The sequence below is a fragment of the Falco biarmicus genome, chromosome 1, assembly GCF_023638135.1.
Source record: "Falco biarmicus isolate bFalBia1 chromosome 1, bFalBia1.pri, whole genome shotgun sequence".
NCBI classification, from domain to species: Eukaryota; Metazoa; Chordata; class Aves; order Falconiformes; family Falconidae; genus Falco; species Falco biarmicus.
In genome coordinates, this window is record NC_079288.1 from 121,124,558 (window position 1) to 121,144,012 (window position 19,455).

The 19,455-nt window shown below is 43.7% G+C and overlaps 1 protein-coding gene across 1 annotated transcript in view; it reads left to right on the forward strand.

Moving 5' to 3' along the window:
• Nucleotides 1–8,027: 8,027 nt before the first annotated feature.
• Nucleotides 8,028–19,455, forward strand: part of ANKRD50 (ankyrin repeat domain containing 50) — a 44,991-nt gene continuing 33,563 nt past the window's right edge. Inside the window, exons 1-2 of the mRNA XM_056325338.1 lie at nucleotides 8,028–8,203; nucleotides 9,316–10,612. Of these exons, the coding sequence (XP_056181313.1) occupies nucleotides 10,134–10,612 (479 nt within the window). The 5' untranslated portion in view covers nucleotides 8,028–8,203; nucleotides 9,316–10,133. The remainder of the gene's footprint in view (nucleotides 8,204–9,315; nucleotides 10,613–19,455) is intronic.

Sequence of the window (19,455 nt, forward strand, 5' to 3'; positions counted from 1 at the left end):
CTCCTTGCTCCTCCAGTGCTCTCGCTGAGCTGTTGTATATGCTTGGCATTACTTGAGTCTCCCCATAAGAAAGGATGATCTGTACTTGCTATTTTAAGCATGCCTTATGTTAAGGAATAAAGATGGGCATGATTGCATTCCATACTATTTTCAAAGATGCTGATAACGCTGGAAGCTTAGCTTATAGATAAAACGACATTTGCATTTGATAGATGTAGTAGTCTTGCAGCTAGTGCAATGACTAGTAGAACATCTACCCAGCTTCAGATGGAGCAGGCTGCTCCCTGTTGGGGTGAAATTTATTTAAAAGGATGGGGGAAATTAAATCCTGTTACTATCTCAGTCCTGAAATGATGAGTTACAGAGCACCCACAAATTCAGAAGAAACACAGAAGTGTAACAGCAAGTGCTTACTGACCTGGGGGTTTCTGGCAAATGAGCAGCCTGCCTGCACAAGGATTGCAGCAGAGTGTTTAAAATGCATGACTTCACAAATAACAAGAAACTGCCTTGAGACAGGGTAAACTCATGGAGAGAAAATGAGTTAAATTGACTCTTTATAGTATATCAGCATGCCTTGTCGCACAAAAGCTTATGAGCTGCTATAAGGTTAGGTAGAAGTTTGTAAGACCATACACAGGACCACCATATACATTTGGTTATTTATTACTTATGGTTTAGCCTCAATAGCTCACGCTGATTCGATGACACATCAGCCAAACTTAGCCAGCTAGAGCAAGTTTATGGCTACCTTCTGTTACTAAAGTGGTACAAAATATTTTGGCAAATCTTGCTATAGCTTGTCATTTGACCAGGCATAAGAAAGGAGATAGGAAAGATTTTCTATTTCTATTGTACTGACGGGGAAAAAGCAGCAGGTAAGGTGATGTGAGCTGCTCAAGATCACAGAGCAGGTTAAGGCAAGCATTCAGACACTGCTTGCAACGCAAACTGATGAAAACAGTGAGACTAAATGAGGAACATATAGGATGCTCTTAAACTATTTGTACACAAAATTTCCCGAAGTTTACAGCTGATTCATTTCTCACATTAAGTTTTTTGTTAGATTTCACTAAGCTTATAATAAGCAAAATCTTGCACCAGCATAAAGTCTTTTGTTATTGTAGCAATTCTGATTACTCATATATGTATTATATTCTTAGGCAACTGTTCATCTTTTTCATACCTGGTCTGAGAATGATGTTGAATATATTTCTGATCCCACTCATGTAACTAAATCAAAGTGACTTTTTCTCTTATGGCTTACTGCTGCAGATTTTTTTCCAGTGCATAGGCATTTTCATCCCATCATTTAACAACATTCAAATTCTTCCCAGTTCCTTATACATTTTCATCCAACAGAGCTAGTTATCAACTGCAGTACCTGTTTTCCAGAATAGTATACTTCACTATTAATTTTGACCAGACCTGTGCATTGTCAACTGTGATTAAACAGAATGGTAATGTTACACTGTAATTCATATTGCACAAATACTGGGTAACACGTTACTTCAAAGTAGGAGAAAGCTGAAGTATATTCATGTTCCTGTATACACAGCAGTATTCAAGGTTAGAATGACACAGGCTGGACAGACTATAGCACTCCAGAGCACTACATCAGCATCCATTTCTTCGACGCTAAAAGCAATCGTTTTGGATTTTTTTTTGGTTAGCTGCCTAAAAATTCCAATGTATTTTCCAGACACCCAGCTAAACCCATGCCCAATAATTGTCAGAAAATTAGTATCAGTTATTAAATAGATTTGTCTCTTCCTAGTTCTGTGCAGAAGCATATTAGTGTGTATATATATTTTTTATAAAAAGATATCCTAGAAAATCTTGAAAGCCAACACCTGGCCTTTTGCCCAAGAGGCATAAAAGTGTCTCCTAGACTGCTGGCTAGATTTAGTGTGCAATCCGGTGCCTACACTGCGAGGATGGTGCTCTCATGTCAAGAGAGAGGAAGAAAAAGGCTACTTCAGAAGCAATGCAGAGCATTTAAACTGGGCTCCTATTTTGACCAGCCATCTGGAGAAGCGTTTTTCTTGACAGCATAGCAGTGATGAGCAATTGTACTACTAGGATGATAGTATCACGTAGTAGTAGATATAAACACAGTTATAACTACACGTTGACAGAAAAGATATCTAAGCTATCAGGCGTTCACACAATTATGGTATCTGCAATACTGCTGCTGTGCTCTGCTCTGGTTTTGGCAGCCTGGCTTGGCTGCACTTCGATGCATTACTTCTTGCTGATACTCCAGCTCGGGTAGGCCTGCCCGCCCTGCCTCTTTGCTCCTGTGCTGCAGAGGAGGGTGAGCTGCCAGCCGATAAGTGCCTTAAGCCAGGCAGCGTGGGCTCCTCTCCCTACCTGCCCCCCTTCCCACCCACCATCTCTTCCAGGCATGGGCAGCAGGTCTTTTGAGTTTGTCTTAATTCCACTTGTAAGCTACAAAATGACCATCCACCACTGCTGGGGGATTCAATGCACGTACGTATTTGCACAAAGGATGAGGATACGTGGACGCAAACCTCTTCTTCCCTTTTCTGTGGCTACAGGAGAGATGCTGCTGTTTGAAAGAGGGCACGGATCCGGGCCCTTGTTTATCAAGGAGCAGATAATTGCTTTTTCAACCCAAAGCACAGCAACCATTTGCCACCAAAGTGCAACTAGAATATGTTGTGGTGGCACTTCTGTAATGACCTAGAAATTAATGCTGTCAGCCTGGAAATGGGAACAATTTCCTTTTCAGGGGCAAATGAGAATACAGCTCCCTCCTCTCCTGGCCAAATGTTCCTGCCACCACATTATCGCATCCAGGATCTTTTGTTTAATTTTGCTTCAGCTCAATCATTCTTGCATCCTTTGTTCACAGAGATCCAGTTTCAATAGATGGGATAGATAGTACTTTCACCCAAATTACTGGGTAATGAGGACTGCTTGAGGAAGGAGCTGAAAGGAACTATTATACTTCCTAGCTATATTCTTATGTAAAAGAACACTATTGCCTTCATCTACTGAAAATCACAACGGTGAGGGGAAGTCCCTGAAAACGAGAGGGAAAAAAAAAAAACCAACCAACACACCAACAAACCAACCCAGCATTATGTTCCTTTTTAAAAAAGGCAAGGAGAACGATGCAGGGAACTCCATGGTCAGCCTCACCTCAGTTTCTGAGGAGCTCCTGAAGCACATCTGCTTTGGAGCCCATTCCCAAGCATGTGACAAAGTCAGGCACACTGTGCTTTGCCAGCACAACTGACTGTGTGGGTGGACGGCAAATGATGAATATGACCTAACCAAACCCTGGCAAGGCTTTTGACACCCCCCGTAGCATTTTCATTTAGGAGCTGAGGAACTATGGCCTGGAGGAATGGATGATTGGGTGGGTCGGAAACTGCAGGGCTTGGTTCAGAAAATCCACAACATCCGTGTTGTGGATCAGCAGCACAACATCCATGTGGCAGCCAGTGACTTGTGGGGGCCTCCAAGGTCAATACTGGGGCCTGATGTTTTCCATTATATTCACCGCTAGCCTGGATGATGACACAGTGCAACTTGTGGAGGGCACTGCGCCTCACAAGAGAAGTTGCCGGCATGGCAAACAGCAAGCTTCAGTCCAGAGGGAGCCTGTTGAACTTCAAAACCAGACCAACAGCAACCTTCTGAAGTTCGGTAAGGAGAGGTGAAGAGCTCTGTATGGGGGACAGAGCAACCACAGGCATCTCCCTAGGCTCAAGAAGCAACCAGTGGAGTGGCAGTCCTGAGGAAAGGGACCCACAAACACTGCCATGGATACCAGCCTGGACACCAGCTGCTCACGTATAGGACTTCCAGATGGTTTTGTGGAAGCATCTTACATGATACTGAGAGGCCCAAGATGAAAGTGCATCTCACCCTAGATTTGGGACTGAGACCTGAAACATCAGTATCAGAGACATGCCTTTGTCTAAATATTTCTTGTGATAAGGCTTCCACAATTTGCTTGGGAAATTATAAAATTTTTATGTTAATGTTCTTACGTTATACTAAGTCTACACTATCTTTATTTACCATCAACTTCACTAATTTTACCTGTCAGAGAATGAAAGTATCTGAATTAATACAGAATTATGCATGAGAATTGGTAACTTAAAGTTAGAAAAGTAGTTAAAATGACTACTACATGTTTAAATAGATAATCACACCTCAGGCCCACCCTTGCAAAGCATTTAGTTTTGGATGTGAATCACTGCCTACCAAAAGCTTTACCAAAGGCGTTACAAGCTTGCAAGGATTTGCAGCTCTGCTCCCTTTGCGTGCAAAGCTGGCTCCGAACTGGTGGAAGGTGTGCACACCTGGACCGTGGGACCCGCAGCGGATCCCAGTCATGCACGAAATAGAAGAGACAAACTGGTAACAGTGCTCCAAACTACATACACAGCGAACAAAAGTTTACGTTTTCATATGGTGGCTCAGATTTTGATGACTTTACGTACCAGTCTCATGCTGTCTTTCTCCTTGTAATCAATTGAGTTCTCTTGCCCACCAGGACCGACTGCTTTCATATCCAAATCACATCATACTGAAACTGTTAAAAACAACTGAAAAACGCGTAATAGTCTTTTCTAATAATCTGAAAAAGATATGACAAATCATGCAGCATAACAGGTTTTTGTTTAACCCACCCCCTCAGGTTTTTCAGTATCAGCGTAGACTTCATAACGTTACAACTTTTTGTGTAAACTTTTTACTAAACGTTCCTTCCCATTTTCTTAGCTTTAACCAGTATTTAGCTATAAAACCATACCTAAACTCACGCATGATACAAACCTCCCATCATATTTTGAAACCAGGTACTTCAGCGTGGCTCAGGTTAAGCAGGAAGTTTGCTACAGCTTCAGACTACTGAAGGTGAAAGAAGAGAGAGGGTTTTGTGTTTTTTTTTCAGATAGGAAACTTTGAATGGTTTCATCATCTTTGTGTCTCTTAGGTCTTATCTGTCAGTCTTGTAGCCTGCAAGGTTGCATCCAATTATATCATCATTGGTTTGCTATCTGTGTCAAACTAAGTTATACAAAACCACAAAATAAGGTTTGGTTCTTATCCTGATATCTCATTAACTACAACATTGCACAATTATATCAGTAGTATCTGACCCTTAGCTATAATAATTCACAAGGATCATGTCATGTAGGCTGTCATGTTATATATAGGAGGTATTATGCAAATAAACTTGATAACAAAATGCCTTCCTCGCTTTTGAAGGCTGATTTCAGGGTCTTAAGTTTGTGTACAGATGAAAGACCCCAGCCTAAGCGGCTGTGCCTCTTAGTTCCTGACAATCTCATTTTTCTAACCCTTTGAAGTTTTTTTAGGTTTGTTGTTTTTTGTGGGTTTATTCTTTTGGTTTTAAATATAAATAAATATTTATCATCAAAAATGTCTATATGCTTTTGCTTCCCAATAGAATTTTCGGAGGTCAACACAAGGCCACTACCAACCTTCCCCTTTAGGTGGTACGTACATCCTTTTGGAAAGAATTGTGCAGATCATACTTTGGCTCTTGCAATATTTTACCTTCTTTTGAAAAAGACTAAAAATCCCACCAGTGACAAGAGTGTAATTATATTGTAGGCCTGCTGCATTTTTTTCCTACTTTTATTCCCCCCTCCCACCCCCTCTTCTCCTTCCCCATGCCATTCCCACACATACATAATACTGCTTACGTTAGCTGTAGAAGCGATAACCTAAAGGGAAGCTTTGCTCAGATACAGTACCCGCAAGTTAAGTTTCGTTGGGGTACTTATTTTGTGTCCTCTGTCTCATGTTAAAATCAAATTACTGTCATCTGTTCAGTTGTAGGTTTTACCTCATAGCATGGAAAGGTTAGTATTTTTACAATTATTATCTGGAACTCCATTGTGATTACATTTAAATCTCTCTGATTTTAGCAAACCATGCTATTATTCCTCCTGCTGTTGGGGTATATTCATATCAGATGTTGTGAAATCTGACAGCACCTTTTCATGTAAATTGGGGTTTCATTTCTGTCCTGGTCACCAGAAAAGCAGAAGCTGCACTTTCTCTTGGGTCTCACCATTGTCCAATTTCATTCTTTTGTTTGTCCTGATCACCTACCAGTCTAATGTTTGTGCCTAAGGTCTACTTCACGTGTTGAATATGCAATTATCTCTTGTGGTTTTTTTGACATTTTCTTTCCCTCTGTCAGCCTCTGCTTTGTCTCTAGCCAACTCAGCTGACCAGACCTGCAATTCCATCAATCCAAATTTTATCTCTCTCTATTCCTTCCTGTTAAAAGAAAAAAAAAAAAAAAAGAAAAGAAAAGAAAATATTTTTACAGTTTGAAGTCTTTTGGAACTTGTTATAGCTTTGGATATATAAATGTGGAAGTCTTCAGTTTCCACAATTTTTCAAAATGGAAGGGTGGTACAGCTGGGGGTTGGGGGTGCGGGTAAAAAAGGTCTAGAGAAGACTATCTGCCTAAAGTGTATGGTTAAAAAAACCCAACCAAGAAAGCTTAAACACTGCCCCCCGCCCCCCCCCCCCCCATCAAAATAACTGCATAACTTTTTCTTAGTACTCTGATTTCTGTTTCTCCCCCACTCCCAATTGCTTTGCAAATTTGTAATTCACTGCTTCCAAAGGTTCTTCAAACTTGTTCTACTGGTTTTCAAAAGCAGACAGACTTGTTTTTCTAAGCTCTTCAGTATACCAACTGAACTTATTTCATTTTTCATTTTGTTCCTACAAAGAATCTTGGGATGCTCCTTGAAGGGCCCTAAATCACAGTTGTATCATATGGATATATTCAGTGTGTACTCCACAATAATTACCTGGTATGCGAAACCACACAGAGCCGTGCTAAAATGAAGGGCTATTTAGTAATCATAAAGACCTTGATCCAACAGTTAATGGAAAAGCGCCTTATCATAAATAATGCAGCCAGCTCCAAGGGGAGCGACTTCTAATGAAGATCCTTCCCTCCCTTGATATCATGCAGCCGAAACAAAGGGAAAGCGCTCGCTTTCTTGTCGCGGGTGGAGGGGGCTTCACAGAGCCCCTCCGAAGCTCTCCACGGGGCAAGCGCTGCTTTCGCCCACACCAAGGGCCGCGCTTCCGACGGCTCGTCGGGCTCCACCGGCGGCACAGCCCGAGGGCCGCTCACGACGGCGGCGGTGCCAGGCGGGGAGCGCGATGCGCCCCGTCCCGCCGGCGGGGCCGGGCCGGGCCGCGGTGCCTGGGCAGCCGGGGGGCGCCACCGCCGGGGAACCCCGCTGAGGGCCGGCGTGCCCCGCCGGGGAGCCCCGCTGCCGGGGGCTCGGCCGCCCCGCCGCGCCTCCCGCCGCACTGCTCCGCCCGGCAACGGCACCCCGCCTGGAACGGGCCGGGGCCGGGCACTGCGAGAACGGGGGCAGCAGTGCGGCGGCAGGGAGCGGGGGGGGCGACGAGGCCCGCGCTGGCTCCCAGAGGGAGAGAAGGGGTCCAGCCCCAGCGGGCCGCCGCACCCCGCCGGGCCGCCCGCGCTGCCATCAGGCGCCCCGGGGCTGCGCTGCCGGCTGGGCCCTCTCCCTCCGGAACCTTCGTTTCTCAAGTTCTGCTGCTCTCTCCAGCGCGGCCGGGCCGGCCCCCGTGAGCCGCAGGCACCGCGCTCGGCTCCCCCCAGCCCGGCCCGCCGCCCCCCGGGGCGGTCTCGGCGGCCGTGCCCGCGGCCCCCGGCGGAGGGAGCCGCGCTGCCGCCCCCTGCAGGGCCGCGCCGGAAGGGTCCCGCCGCCGCGGGCGCTGAGGAGGGGCGGGCGGCCGGCGGAGGCCGGGACAAAGCCCGGGGCAGCGGGAAGGGCGGTGAAGGGGCCGGCGCGGCAGTAGCGGAGAGCGCGCGCCCGTCTCCCTCCGCCTAAGGACTACTTGTCCCCAGATGTCAGGCGGCATCTACCCCCGCCCCTGCCGCCGCACGCGCTGGAGAGGAAGGGGGCGGGGCGGGCGCCGGAGGGGGCGGGGCGGCGGGGCGGGGCCGGGCCGGGCGGAGGAGGGTCAAGGAGGCGCCGAGGAGAGTACCAAACGGGCTGAGGCAGCCGCGCACCGGGCTGGCCGCGGGCCTGGCACGGCGGCGGCCCGGGGGCGGGAGCCCGGAGGAAGAGGAGGGGTGCGGCGCCGCGGGGCGAGCCTGGAGCAGGAGCGGTGGCTGGGGCGACGGCTGGAGGTGAGGGAGCAGCGGTGGGGAGGCCCCTCGCCCGGCCGCGGGGGAGGCGGCGGCGGGTCGCCCCTGGCGGGGCGGCGGTTGGGACGGCGGTTGGGGCGGCGGGGCAGGCGGCGCTGCGCTGTACCTGCCGCCCGAGGCGGGCGGGGGACTGACACCGGTGCGCGGCGGCGGGGCGGGCGGGGGCGGCGTGCGGGGTGTCCGCCGGCCGGCTGGCAGCGGGGTGCGGCGGCGGGGGCCGGCCGGCTCGGCGGGGTGGGTGTGCGGTGCCCGGGAGCTTTGTGCGGAGCCGGGTGTGGGTGTGTGTGCGCTGGGGGAGGGGAGCGGAGCGGGGGACAGGGCGTGTGTGCTCCGCGCCGGGGCTGTGAGCAGCAGATGAAGGGCGGGCGGGGAGGGGGGAGCCTCCCAGCTGCTGGCTGGGCTCGGGCTTCGCTGGAGGGGAGGCGGGCGGGCTGCCGAAGTGACTTTTGAGCCGTGTGTGTGACTGTGCCTCGGCTGAGAGGAACCGGAGCGCGGGGTTCAAGCCGTTTTGGGGGTTGGTTTGGGGCCGGGGCCGGGGGGTGTCGCGGTGGGGCGGGAGCAGGGCCGAGGGGAGCGGAGCGGTGACAGGGGCGGCGGCGGGGGGGTGAAGCCGTGACCCCGGAGTCCGCCGGTCGCCCCGCTGCCGGCCAGGCGCGAACAAAGAAGTGTGCGGGGAGCCCTCGGCAGCTCGCCCCGTAAAATAAACTTCAACAAAATCCCGTAGCCGGCAGCAGGAAAATTGGGTGAAGAGAGAATGCGGTGGCGGAGCCTTGCTCGGCAGAACGTTTCTGAGGTGAAGGGGTATATTCAGTTCTCCTCCGGAGAAAACGAAAGACGTACTGCTCCTGTGGTTTTGAGGCCACTGTCAAATCTGTTTATTGTCTTTTGTCCTGTCTCTTTTTGTACGTGGCTAACTGTACCTTGTAATAACAAATCTATTTAAAATTTAAAGGCTTTCTAGACAAATCTGATTTAATAGGACAAACAGAAATAAAAAATAAGAGCCCTTGGTTTTACTCTTTGTTGTCTGCCTTTGCAATTTACTGAATTATGACTTGCATGCAGGGTTAAAAGTGCTGTCTTCTTTATTTCAGAGCTCTAGGGGAAGATGTTGTCTCTCCTGACATCTTGTGATTAAGATACCTGAGAACAGGTTCAGTAAGAATCCAAGTTCCTGAAGACGACACTTAATGAATTTATTGAAATAAGAAGCTGTAAATATGGGTTTTTTTCCTGTCATCTGTACTGCGTAAGAAACCATAATCTGAAGCACTTTTCAGACACTTGCCCAGTTGTATGAAGTCTGCAAAGCTCACTGTCCAAACTGACCGTTTCTTAGCAAGTGGTGCTTACCCACATTTGTGGTATGTATATAGTACTCTGAAGAAAAATCTCTTTCTCTATAAAATTCCCAGAAGGAACATTTTATTATGGACAGCTTTTTCTGGATGTATATCCAGATAGATTAATGCCTAGAGCTGAAAGGCATTTAGTGTACACTGAAAAGTTGGCTTTCCCTCAGTTTTTCCAGATGTATTGTCTCCCCTGTATACTGGGAACACACACAACTGCATAAACTGCAGATGCAGCCATGGAGCTGTGTGAACTTTTGAGCCATATGAGAAGTATTGTTGAGCGTTGGTATCAGACACCGCTTCATGATGTCAGCTGAACTGTGATTGTGTTATGCTAATCATAATAAAACATACAAATGGAGTGACACCCTTCCTGAGAAGAGGCTGTTAAGTTTTACAGGAAAGGTTAACTGATTGTCGTAACCTCTGTCAAGTTCTGTGCAGAAGACTTTTTTTTTTTTTTTTTTTTTCCTGTGCAAGATGAATGCCTGTCTCCCTCCTCTGAGATGTTGAACGTGTACTGCTTATGACAAATCCAAGAGAAGAAGCTTTATAAAATGGCTCAAACCAGCTTGCTGCAGGGAAAGCAGTTTTACTGTAGGGAGTGGGTTTTCCACAAGCTTCAGCATTGCCTCCAGGAGAAGGCTAACTGCAGCAGTATTGCTGCCAACAAACCATCTCTTGTAGCAAATTCTGGGAATAATACCAGTGTTGTCTCTGGGAAAGGAGCTGCCTGGGGTGTATTGTTGGTAGGAGGGCCTGGTAGTGGGAAGACGGCCCTCTGTACTGAGCTACTGTGGCCAAGCTCACCTGCAAACCTACAAAGAGGCTTACATCGTCAGGCTCTAGCCTTCCATTTCTGCAGGGCCCAGGACTCTGACACGCTGTGTGTTGGAGGGTTTATTAGAGGTTTAGTTACACAAATCTGCCACAGTGGACTGATCCAGGGATATGAGGACAAACTAAGAGATCCTGCTATTCAAAGTCTCTTGCAACCCGGGGAATGTGAGAGGAACCCTGCTGAAGCATTTAAAAGGTAAAAAAAAAATTTAAAAAACCCTATTGAAAATAAAACCCAAATTAAAAAAAAAAAATGCTGGCATCTGTTTAGGTCTTCCTTCCAGAGAGTCTACAATGCAGACAGTTTAAAACATGTTTGTTTCTGGCTTGTAATCTCTGTCCGAGCTTGCAGACCTACAATGGAAAAACCTAAGTTTGTCCTTATAGCTAACATAAATAAATACTTGCTTTGTAAACAAAATTTATTATTAATAGTGAATTTATTTATGTGTGTATTAATACCCTCAGTTGTAACTGGTGTTTTGGAAAGACTTTAAAGTAAATGACTTCAGAGTGGAAGATACCTAGTCAGTGGCCTTCATGTGCCAATAAAGGTAGGACAGTTGTCTTTCGTAAACCTGAAACTGACCTTGCAGGACCCTTGCAAAAGCTTCCAATACCATGCTGTGTCTAAGAGGAAACTTGACTAAATGGATCTCTGGGTCTGATCCATCACATCAGTTTTAGGTTTGTCTAAAAATATGTGGTAGGAAAGTGTCAATTAACTCCTTGTGTTGCTTTTCGCAATATGCACGGATTATGTCAAATCTTTATTGCTACTTGTGAATTAAGTACTCCCAAGCATTGAGGGGATCAGAAATGTATCAAGGGGGCTTACCTTCCAAGGGGCAGGGTATGTCAGCTGTCTAAGCTGAATGAAAATATTCTTTTTAGTGTTCCCTAACTGAACTTGCTTGAGTATGTCATTAAGAATATTGTTACTGTAATTGCATTAATATGCATGTAAGTGTTTATATCTGTAGATCGCTTAGAACAAGGTGCTGTCTTGAGCATAGCCTTCGCAAGCATGGGTCGATCAGTTTTTATTCCTTTGAGTCACAATGAAGGAAAGTTCAGAGAGGATAAGGCCTGTATGTAGCAACAGAGCTTTAATCGATTGTGTTGCCAGTATAAAACTTTCCTGGAATATTAGTTAAACTGAAGTTCTTTAGTATTGTGTAGTACCTTTTGCGGTACTTAAGAGTTTATTGGATAGTATTTGCAGTATATATATAAAAAAAAAAGCCTTTCTTTTCCTTTTTGTTTTTTTTTTTTCCCCGACTACTGTTTGAGTAAACAAGTACTGAGGTTAAACTATAGTTCTTGCTCATATTGTCGTGGTTGTGTAAAAGAGCCTTCTTGTTCTGATGGCTGTTACGTCCTTGCCCACTGAATAAACAGGATGCGTGCCTACATTGTTCTCAGTGTAGTGTCTTAAAACAAATAGTCTAAACCAAAAATAAGTCGTCTTTTTTTTTTTTTCTTGCTAAGTGAAGATGCAACTCCTAGCAGCTATTAATTTCAGAAGTATTAAGCCATCTCAATTTCTAATGACTAAAAACTGGGTGAAAGCGTCTATAAATGGAATAGCAGACTGGATGTCTAGCTTCAGGCAGTCTTTTAAAAATCATGGAAGTGGATTAATCTGAGGACTAAATAGCCTGTTTATGTTTAAAAGTCTATTACAAGGAAATCTTAGTAATTTAGTAGAGGCAAGTTCTCTGTAAGAGCTGGAAACTTTCCTCTGTTCAAGATGATTGTCTTGCGCCAAAGAACAAGAGTCAGAAAAATGTCTTTAGACTTAAATGTGATATAGAAATACAAAAGATACTTGTGAGTCAGACTCGGCTTTTCAGATAAGACTGCTTCTTATGAACGCAGGGTTTAATAATGATGGGTTGAGTATTGAGGTCAGTATACAGGGTTCTTGGGTTTTGTACTGGAAGAATAAAATACTACACAATGTCTTTGCTTTCTCAAATTTTGCAGCAGTGATTGTGAACTCTTATTATTATGCTAAAATTCTTGTGTTGTAGTACAGTTGTCTTTTTTTTTTTTTATATTCTTTTTTCCTGGCCCTTCGTGTATTCCCTTGCAGCCTATCTACCCTGATCTCCTGCTCGCAAAAGCAGCTGTGGTAGATAGTCTTCGTTCTCATGTTTCAGATTTAAGGGAGATGAGGTGTTAGGAGACAAGGTCCTGTACTGGGAATATAGGTTTTCAGCACTGTGGCAGGGGACCAGGAGACAGCTGTTGACAGCAGAACAGTGAGCTTGTTCTGCTGCCTGTGATACCATAACTGTCCACAAACAAGAGGAACCTGGAAACCCCCTTTCCACCATCAGATACCTCAATCATTTGTTGATTGAACTTCCGTTAATATATAAAGCATGCAATAAATGTTTAACAAAAATTTATTGTTTTTCATGGTTTTTTAGACTTAGCACTGAGCACTTACGTATTCTGGTCTGATGTGTTTATGTATGCCCTCTGTTAAGTGAAGGTTGTTGTAATGTGAAATGAGTTCTAGGAGGACTTATCAGTCAGCTGATTGCCTTTTTCATTGTCTAAAGGCATTGAAACAGCATAAAGCTCTTGGCTCAATGCTGCTTGGATTTTACCTTATTTTAATTTGTTCAGTAGGAGAGGGGGAGAATCTTTAAAGACACTGGTGAATTTTTGCTCTGTGTGGCTGCTCCAGACTTGGCAATGTATTCATGGCCTAAAATGGAAAGAATTCTCTTCAAAAGTGCTAAACAAGATTACACCATTCTATTTTTGTGCTAATTGTCCTACAAATAGTAAGAAAGAAAATCTTTCTAATGCCTTGTAACGTGGCAGTTAACTAACAGACTTTATATTGTGAATCTTTTTCTGAAGAACGTGTTTTTTGGTTTTTTTTAAGTAAGTTTTCAGAAACTCTGATGGTCATAGTGCACGTGATGACCTGGAGAGTTAAGAGAAGACATTCAAGCAGGAGAAAAGTCTTAAGATTTCCTCATGTATTTATAATCTCAACACGCCCTAAAAATTTGTTCGGGGGTGAATCTTGCAGATTTAGAGAGCTGGAAGGGCTGATTTATACAGGTGTATTTAACAAGCATTTGTTGCTGCATTGACAGCTGAGAGGAAGAACTGCTACTTACAGGACCCCTCCTCAGGCCTTTTCTCATGCGTGCAGTACTGGAGCAGAAAGCAGCCTTAAACGTAAGGGAAAATGCTGAAGCCTCACAGGCAAATTTTATGTGAAAGTGAAGCAGAAAGTATGAAGGAAATGGCAAAGCATGTTACAGACTCCAAAAGTAAGAAGAAATGATTTGTTAAACTGAAAGAACTGAAAAGGTCTATTAGGCTATTCTTCCCTATTTAAATAGAAAAGTCAAAATCAGAATAACCCAAATTTTGCAATACTAGGATTGTGAATGGGGGTTGATTTTTGGGTTTGCTTCAGCAAATTTATACTTCCAGCAATTGGTAGGAATGCAGGCAGCTTTCAGTTATCCAAGGCCATGCAGATATATAGAGGAGCTCTGATATAAATGATGGGTAACACTGAAATTTATGCAGGCAAGGCTGTAAAAAGACATCTACCCTTGTGATCCTGGCTTATGTTTTCCAGACAAAGGAGATAATGTGAAACATCTTCAGGCAGTAGGGGAAGGCACATAATTCTCATGTCTTGTGCTACAGTTAGGATCAGTATTGGTGGTGGAAGGCAGAGCTTGGTTAATTCACAGCCGAGAAAGTGGATGTTACTAGAAATATAGACCTATTTTACCCTTCAGAGTTGATTTCTTCTGCAGCTATTGCTCTGAGGTTAAAAGCCATCTGTGACCAGAGCTCCCGAGTCACTTTCAGCAGAACTCAGAGATAGAACGTGCCTGTTAAGTAACCTAATGGTTTTAAGCTTGTACTAAACTCACCTTTAGTGCGCCTTGGTCATACAAACTTAAAGCAAAATTTGATTTCGTTTCAGTGAATTACTGGAATTAATAAATTGCGGACATTAATAAATTCCCCCAAAACTCTGATCTCCCGGTATGTTGGTGCAGATGGTGCTGCTTTCCTGTTACTTACAGAATAAGTTTCTTGTCTTCCTTGTGTCTTTTCAAGACACTTCCAATCTTGTAAGACTGTTTTCACATACTTATTTCTCACATACTGCATTTTGGTCACGGATGTTCAAATGTCTTTTATTTGTGAAGTGTCCTGAAACTCTACTACTAAGGTATTTCTAATACAGTTACTTTAAGAAAAATGGTCTGATCAAAGAGGTTTTTACTGGGGGGCAGAATGAAGCTATGAAATAGATTTCCACTGATTTGCATTACTGAAATTGCATTCCCATGCAAACAGCCATCCCTGATCAGTAGGGACTCAAGAAAAGAAAATTTGGTTGGGGGTGGGGTTGGGTGAAGGACAGGACAAAACAACCCTAGAAGAAGCTGCTGAACAAACTTATGATTGTATAAGAAATTTATAGCGTGGTGAAACATTGGAACAGGTTCCCCAGAGCAGCTGTGGGTGCCCCATCCCTGGCAGTGTTCAGGGCCAGGCTGGATGGGGCTGGAGGCAGCCTGGTCTGGTGGGAGGTGTCCCTGCCCTTGGCAGGGGGGTTGGAACTAGGTGCTTTTTAAGATCCCTTCCAACACAAACTGTTCTATGATTCTATGGGGTTTTTCTCCAGCTAATGTATTAGATTATGTAAAGGAGATGTAACAATGGGAACTATGCCCCAGAACTTAAGTATCCTTTTCTCATTAAGGACACCAGTTTTCTTTCTTTTTCTGTGCACACTGGTGCTAAATTCAGTGTCATGGTTCCTTTCGCAGGTTCCCAGACAATCACAGCTTTTCTTCTACTTCTAACTCCTGATCTCTGCTACTCATACTTGAAAGCCCAGAGAGTTAACTAAGCCGGAGAGGTGGCAAGAGGCATACACACCAGAACTTTAAAATAACAGCAATAAAGAATTGTTGGATGTTGCAGTTTCTCCACACCCTAGCGCTCTGTGAAGCTGTACTAAGTATCTATGGTATAGTTCCTTTGTGTCTGCGTGCACAACAGATTTGCATTGTAATGGAATGTGACCAGTAATGCTAAGTGATATAAAAACTAAAGCAGTTTTATAGTTCTCTAGAATATGCAAATATCTGTAGACTTGATAGTAAAAAGTATGAGAGGTCATGTAAGGTTTCATGCTGACTGCAAGTTTGAAGCAGGGGTTTATTTTGATTAAAACTGAAAGCTGCCTTGTATGAGTCATTTGCGTGGACAGCATTAATGTACAACAGATTTTGTGCCAATAGCTGTTATCTATGCAAAGTTACTTTTACCCGTTTGGAGGAGGACTCCAAAGGATCAAGCTTCTGGTATTTCATGTTTGGTGATATGATGGAAATCTCACAAACAGCAGAATTCGGAGTAAAACCTAGGATTGTCAGCCAATGCCAACAGGCATTTCCCCAGCACCACCACCACCTGTACTGGCTGCCATGCTACTGTTTTTTTGTTTTTTCCTTCCCTGTGTTTCCCTTGAGAGTGGTATATCATCAGAAGGTTGCAAATTGTAGGTGTTTGAGAGAGCTTTTACCCTTATGTAAATGATAAGGGAAAACAAGTTTTATTTCAAGTTCTGGATAGTTTGTTGGACAATGTAGAAAAACACAGGTTTGTTCAGCAAATGTTCTGTGACTGTTGTCAGGGGACTTTCAATCTGCAGTACTGAAATGCCATTTTTCTTGCCATTTATTTAGCATAGATGAAGGAACAGGTTTAGAAATTGAGCTGTATGCGATAACAGATGAAGTGTGAAGAAGCTGTTCTCTTTAGAACTTCTTGTATGATCTTTGAAGCCAGAAATATAATTCAAATTATCATGGATTGTATAGGCTGTATTGAGCAATTAATTAGTGAGCTTTTCACTTTTTTGGAGTAGCTTGTCTTGCTAATTGCGATAACTTAAGTGTTTCTTGGAGTAAATCTGAGAAGTTGAAGGCCAGCCCTCTTTAGTTCTCTCTCTCTCTCTCTTTTTTTTTTTTCCTCTTTTAACTGGTTTACTTTCTGTTGTCCAAAGACAATGTGGAAGTTTCAAATCTACTTTAAACCTGAGGCCAGAGATTAATTAGAGTATCCTGACTTTCATGGGATTAGTCTTAGATACTTTACCCTACAAAATTTGAATTTCTCTTGCTGTTGAATTAACCAATACATGGTTCTGCTGCTGTTCGTAGCACTCAGTGACTGCTGTGAAAATAAACAGTGTTAATGTTGCTCTGGAGGGGGTGAGGTGTTAGGTAGCAGGTGATATTCGGACTACTCTCAGCTTTATTTCTTCATGAACTGCATTTAGTAAAAGTGTGGGTTTACCATGAGCTTAGGAGGGATTGAAATCAAAGATACGCTGAGAGGCAGTATATTGGAGGCAGTTATAGATGCTTGAGCTTGGGCTACTGGGAACTTGAAAGCTGCTGGGATTTCTATCAGTTTATTGTATAAGACATTAGTAATTCAATATTAACCTTCTTATAGCAAAGAAGTGCCTTGAATATCTCCAAGTCTCAAAGACTCTCTGGAAGTGATCTACATCTTTTTCTCTAGTCTTCTGCTGTCTTCTGGAAAGGGCTGCTACACAGCCTTTCCCTCTGTTTCTGCAGCTCCGGTACAATCTCGGTAGCTGCAGCTCTGCAGCAGTGACAAGGAGGGTGTTAACATAGATCTTGTCAGACTCTCTAATTTTGCAGAGCTATAAGTGGTAGAAACAAAGCCAAGGACTAACTATATCCTGTTCCATGTGAAGAAAGATCTGAATGCGTAATGAATTAATTTATCAACTGTCTTCTTTGAAGGGTCTTGTAAACTTCCAGTATGTTTATTCATTTACCACTTGTAAAGTTGAAATGTGCAAGTGACCGATTTCAACCACTAGAGAGAAGGCTGGAAGGGGACCTCAGAAAATCAAGCCTGCTATCTCCTTCCCCAGACAGAAGAAACCATGTTTGTTTCTAAGAGATGCTTGCTTCATCTGCTCTTACACTTCACAATTCCTACCAGAAAAAAATTTCCATATGTCTAACCTGAGGTTTTTTTCTTGCTGTAGTCTAAGTTTGTTACTACCTACGGTATTCTTGAGAGACATGGAGAATAGATGCCATCTTTCCTTTTTGGGACAGCCCTTTACGTATTTGAATACTGCTTTATTTGCTTGCATCTTTAAATTAAAAAATTCCAACTTGTTAGTCTTCCTTCAGAGGTCACACCTTAAGAGTGTGACATTTAAAAAATCCTTAGCTAAGTAAAGTTTTCTGTATGTAAAGGGAATTTTTCTTAGCAACGTTTTAAATGTGTAAATATGCAACATGTTACTTCTGTGCTTTCCCAGAATTTTGTCCGTTCCTACATCTTTCACTTCTGCTTGACTAGAATCCTGAAGCTAAGCTGGATCCTAGCCCAGAGGAACTTGATCTGGTACAAGATTGAATTCTCATTTTAGTAGGAGCCGTAATAATTTTCAGTTAAAAGCAAGCTCATTTCAGTTAAAAGTGAGCTGTTTTGTGCTAGGTACCTTTGTTGCAGACTTCCTGTGGTGCATCGATGGGTTGTTCAAGGTCTCGGCACCTACGGCATGTCAAGGAAGTGCAAGCAGTGCTCTAGCAAGCGAGGTTCTTGGTGGTCTTTCCCATGTAGTCTTCTGCCTGTTTCTAGTCTCAGTTTGAGATTCTGCAGAAGATGGGTGTTGGAATGACAAGCTCTCAATTCTGTGCAATTTAAGGCTAGATTTGTGAAAGGATTTAAGTCTCTCTGCTTTTTGAAGAACTTAAGGCTGGCGAATGTAGTCATGCCAAAACATAAGGAAAACATGCCTCTATCACTGACAGTACTGTGTACTCAATTTTAATGGAATAATTAGGATTTGATCTGGTGAAGAAAGGTTGTGTCAAAAATGCGTACCTTCAGCACCAAGTGGCAGAGGTACTTTTTAAAAATAAGTTGTTAACTCCTGTGGAATTTCATCAGAAGGACTGGATGGTTTTGCAGTCTTTAGCTCCCTAGTAGATTGATCTTCATGCTGTGGAGGCTTACACTTAAAATGATTGTGTAGTGAGAGATATAAAATATTAAAAATAGCAGACAGACTTCAGCATAAAGCCTTTTACAACTCTTTGTAGGAAGCAGCTACATGTAAGCTGATACCTGCAAGTTCAAAAGAAGTTTTGAGATCTAATGAAGAAAAATGGTGAGCAAGACGGTCTATATGAAGGAAGTCAGGAACAGTACCAAAAAAAAAAAAAAAAGTATTGCACTGAACCTTGGTACTGTCTTCCGTGTAGTGGTGTCGTGTAAAGATGTGAACTGCAGTGTATTAATGCTAAATCTGTGGTCAAATTGTCTTCAGTGTAGCTTACTAGTTACAACAGTTCAAGGAATTGAGTACAGTTTCTGTGCTGACTTTCACTTTTGTGTGGTATGAGTCTGTTAATTTATAAATTATCTACATATTTGTCATGTATATTAGAGGCTTCTAGTAAATACAACATTTGTCTATGTTTTAATTATTCAGTTACATGATTTATTTTATAGTTAAAGATGACAGAGGCAGGTCACCAACGGAAAATCACACCCATTTGTGAGTGAAATGAAACTATTTTGGTAAGAGCATGCACAGAAGGTTAAAAAGAATCTGCCAACTCAGCTTGTATTTCCAGCTCAGTGGAAGTGAAGTTGCAGAAGGTAAATTGGTATTTCATAAACTTGCTCTTGTGAGAACATCTTGACTCTGGGGCTTCTGATTCCTAGTATGTACCTGTAATATGTAACTGATGCCTTAGACTTTTAACGGACACTAGGTTTCATAGAAAACGCTGTGTTCTGGTGCTCTTTAGACTACTAGAAAGTTGAGCGTTTCCTGAAGCTTAAGTACTTTGTGGCATGTTTCTCTTTAGGCTTTTCCCTTAAATCTGTGGAGTTAACGGGTCACATAGCAACAGTTAGTGTTTCTGCAAGAGCAAGTTGTATGTTCTTCTCTCATTGTATGGAGCA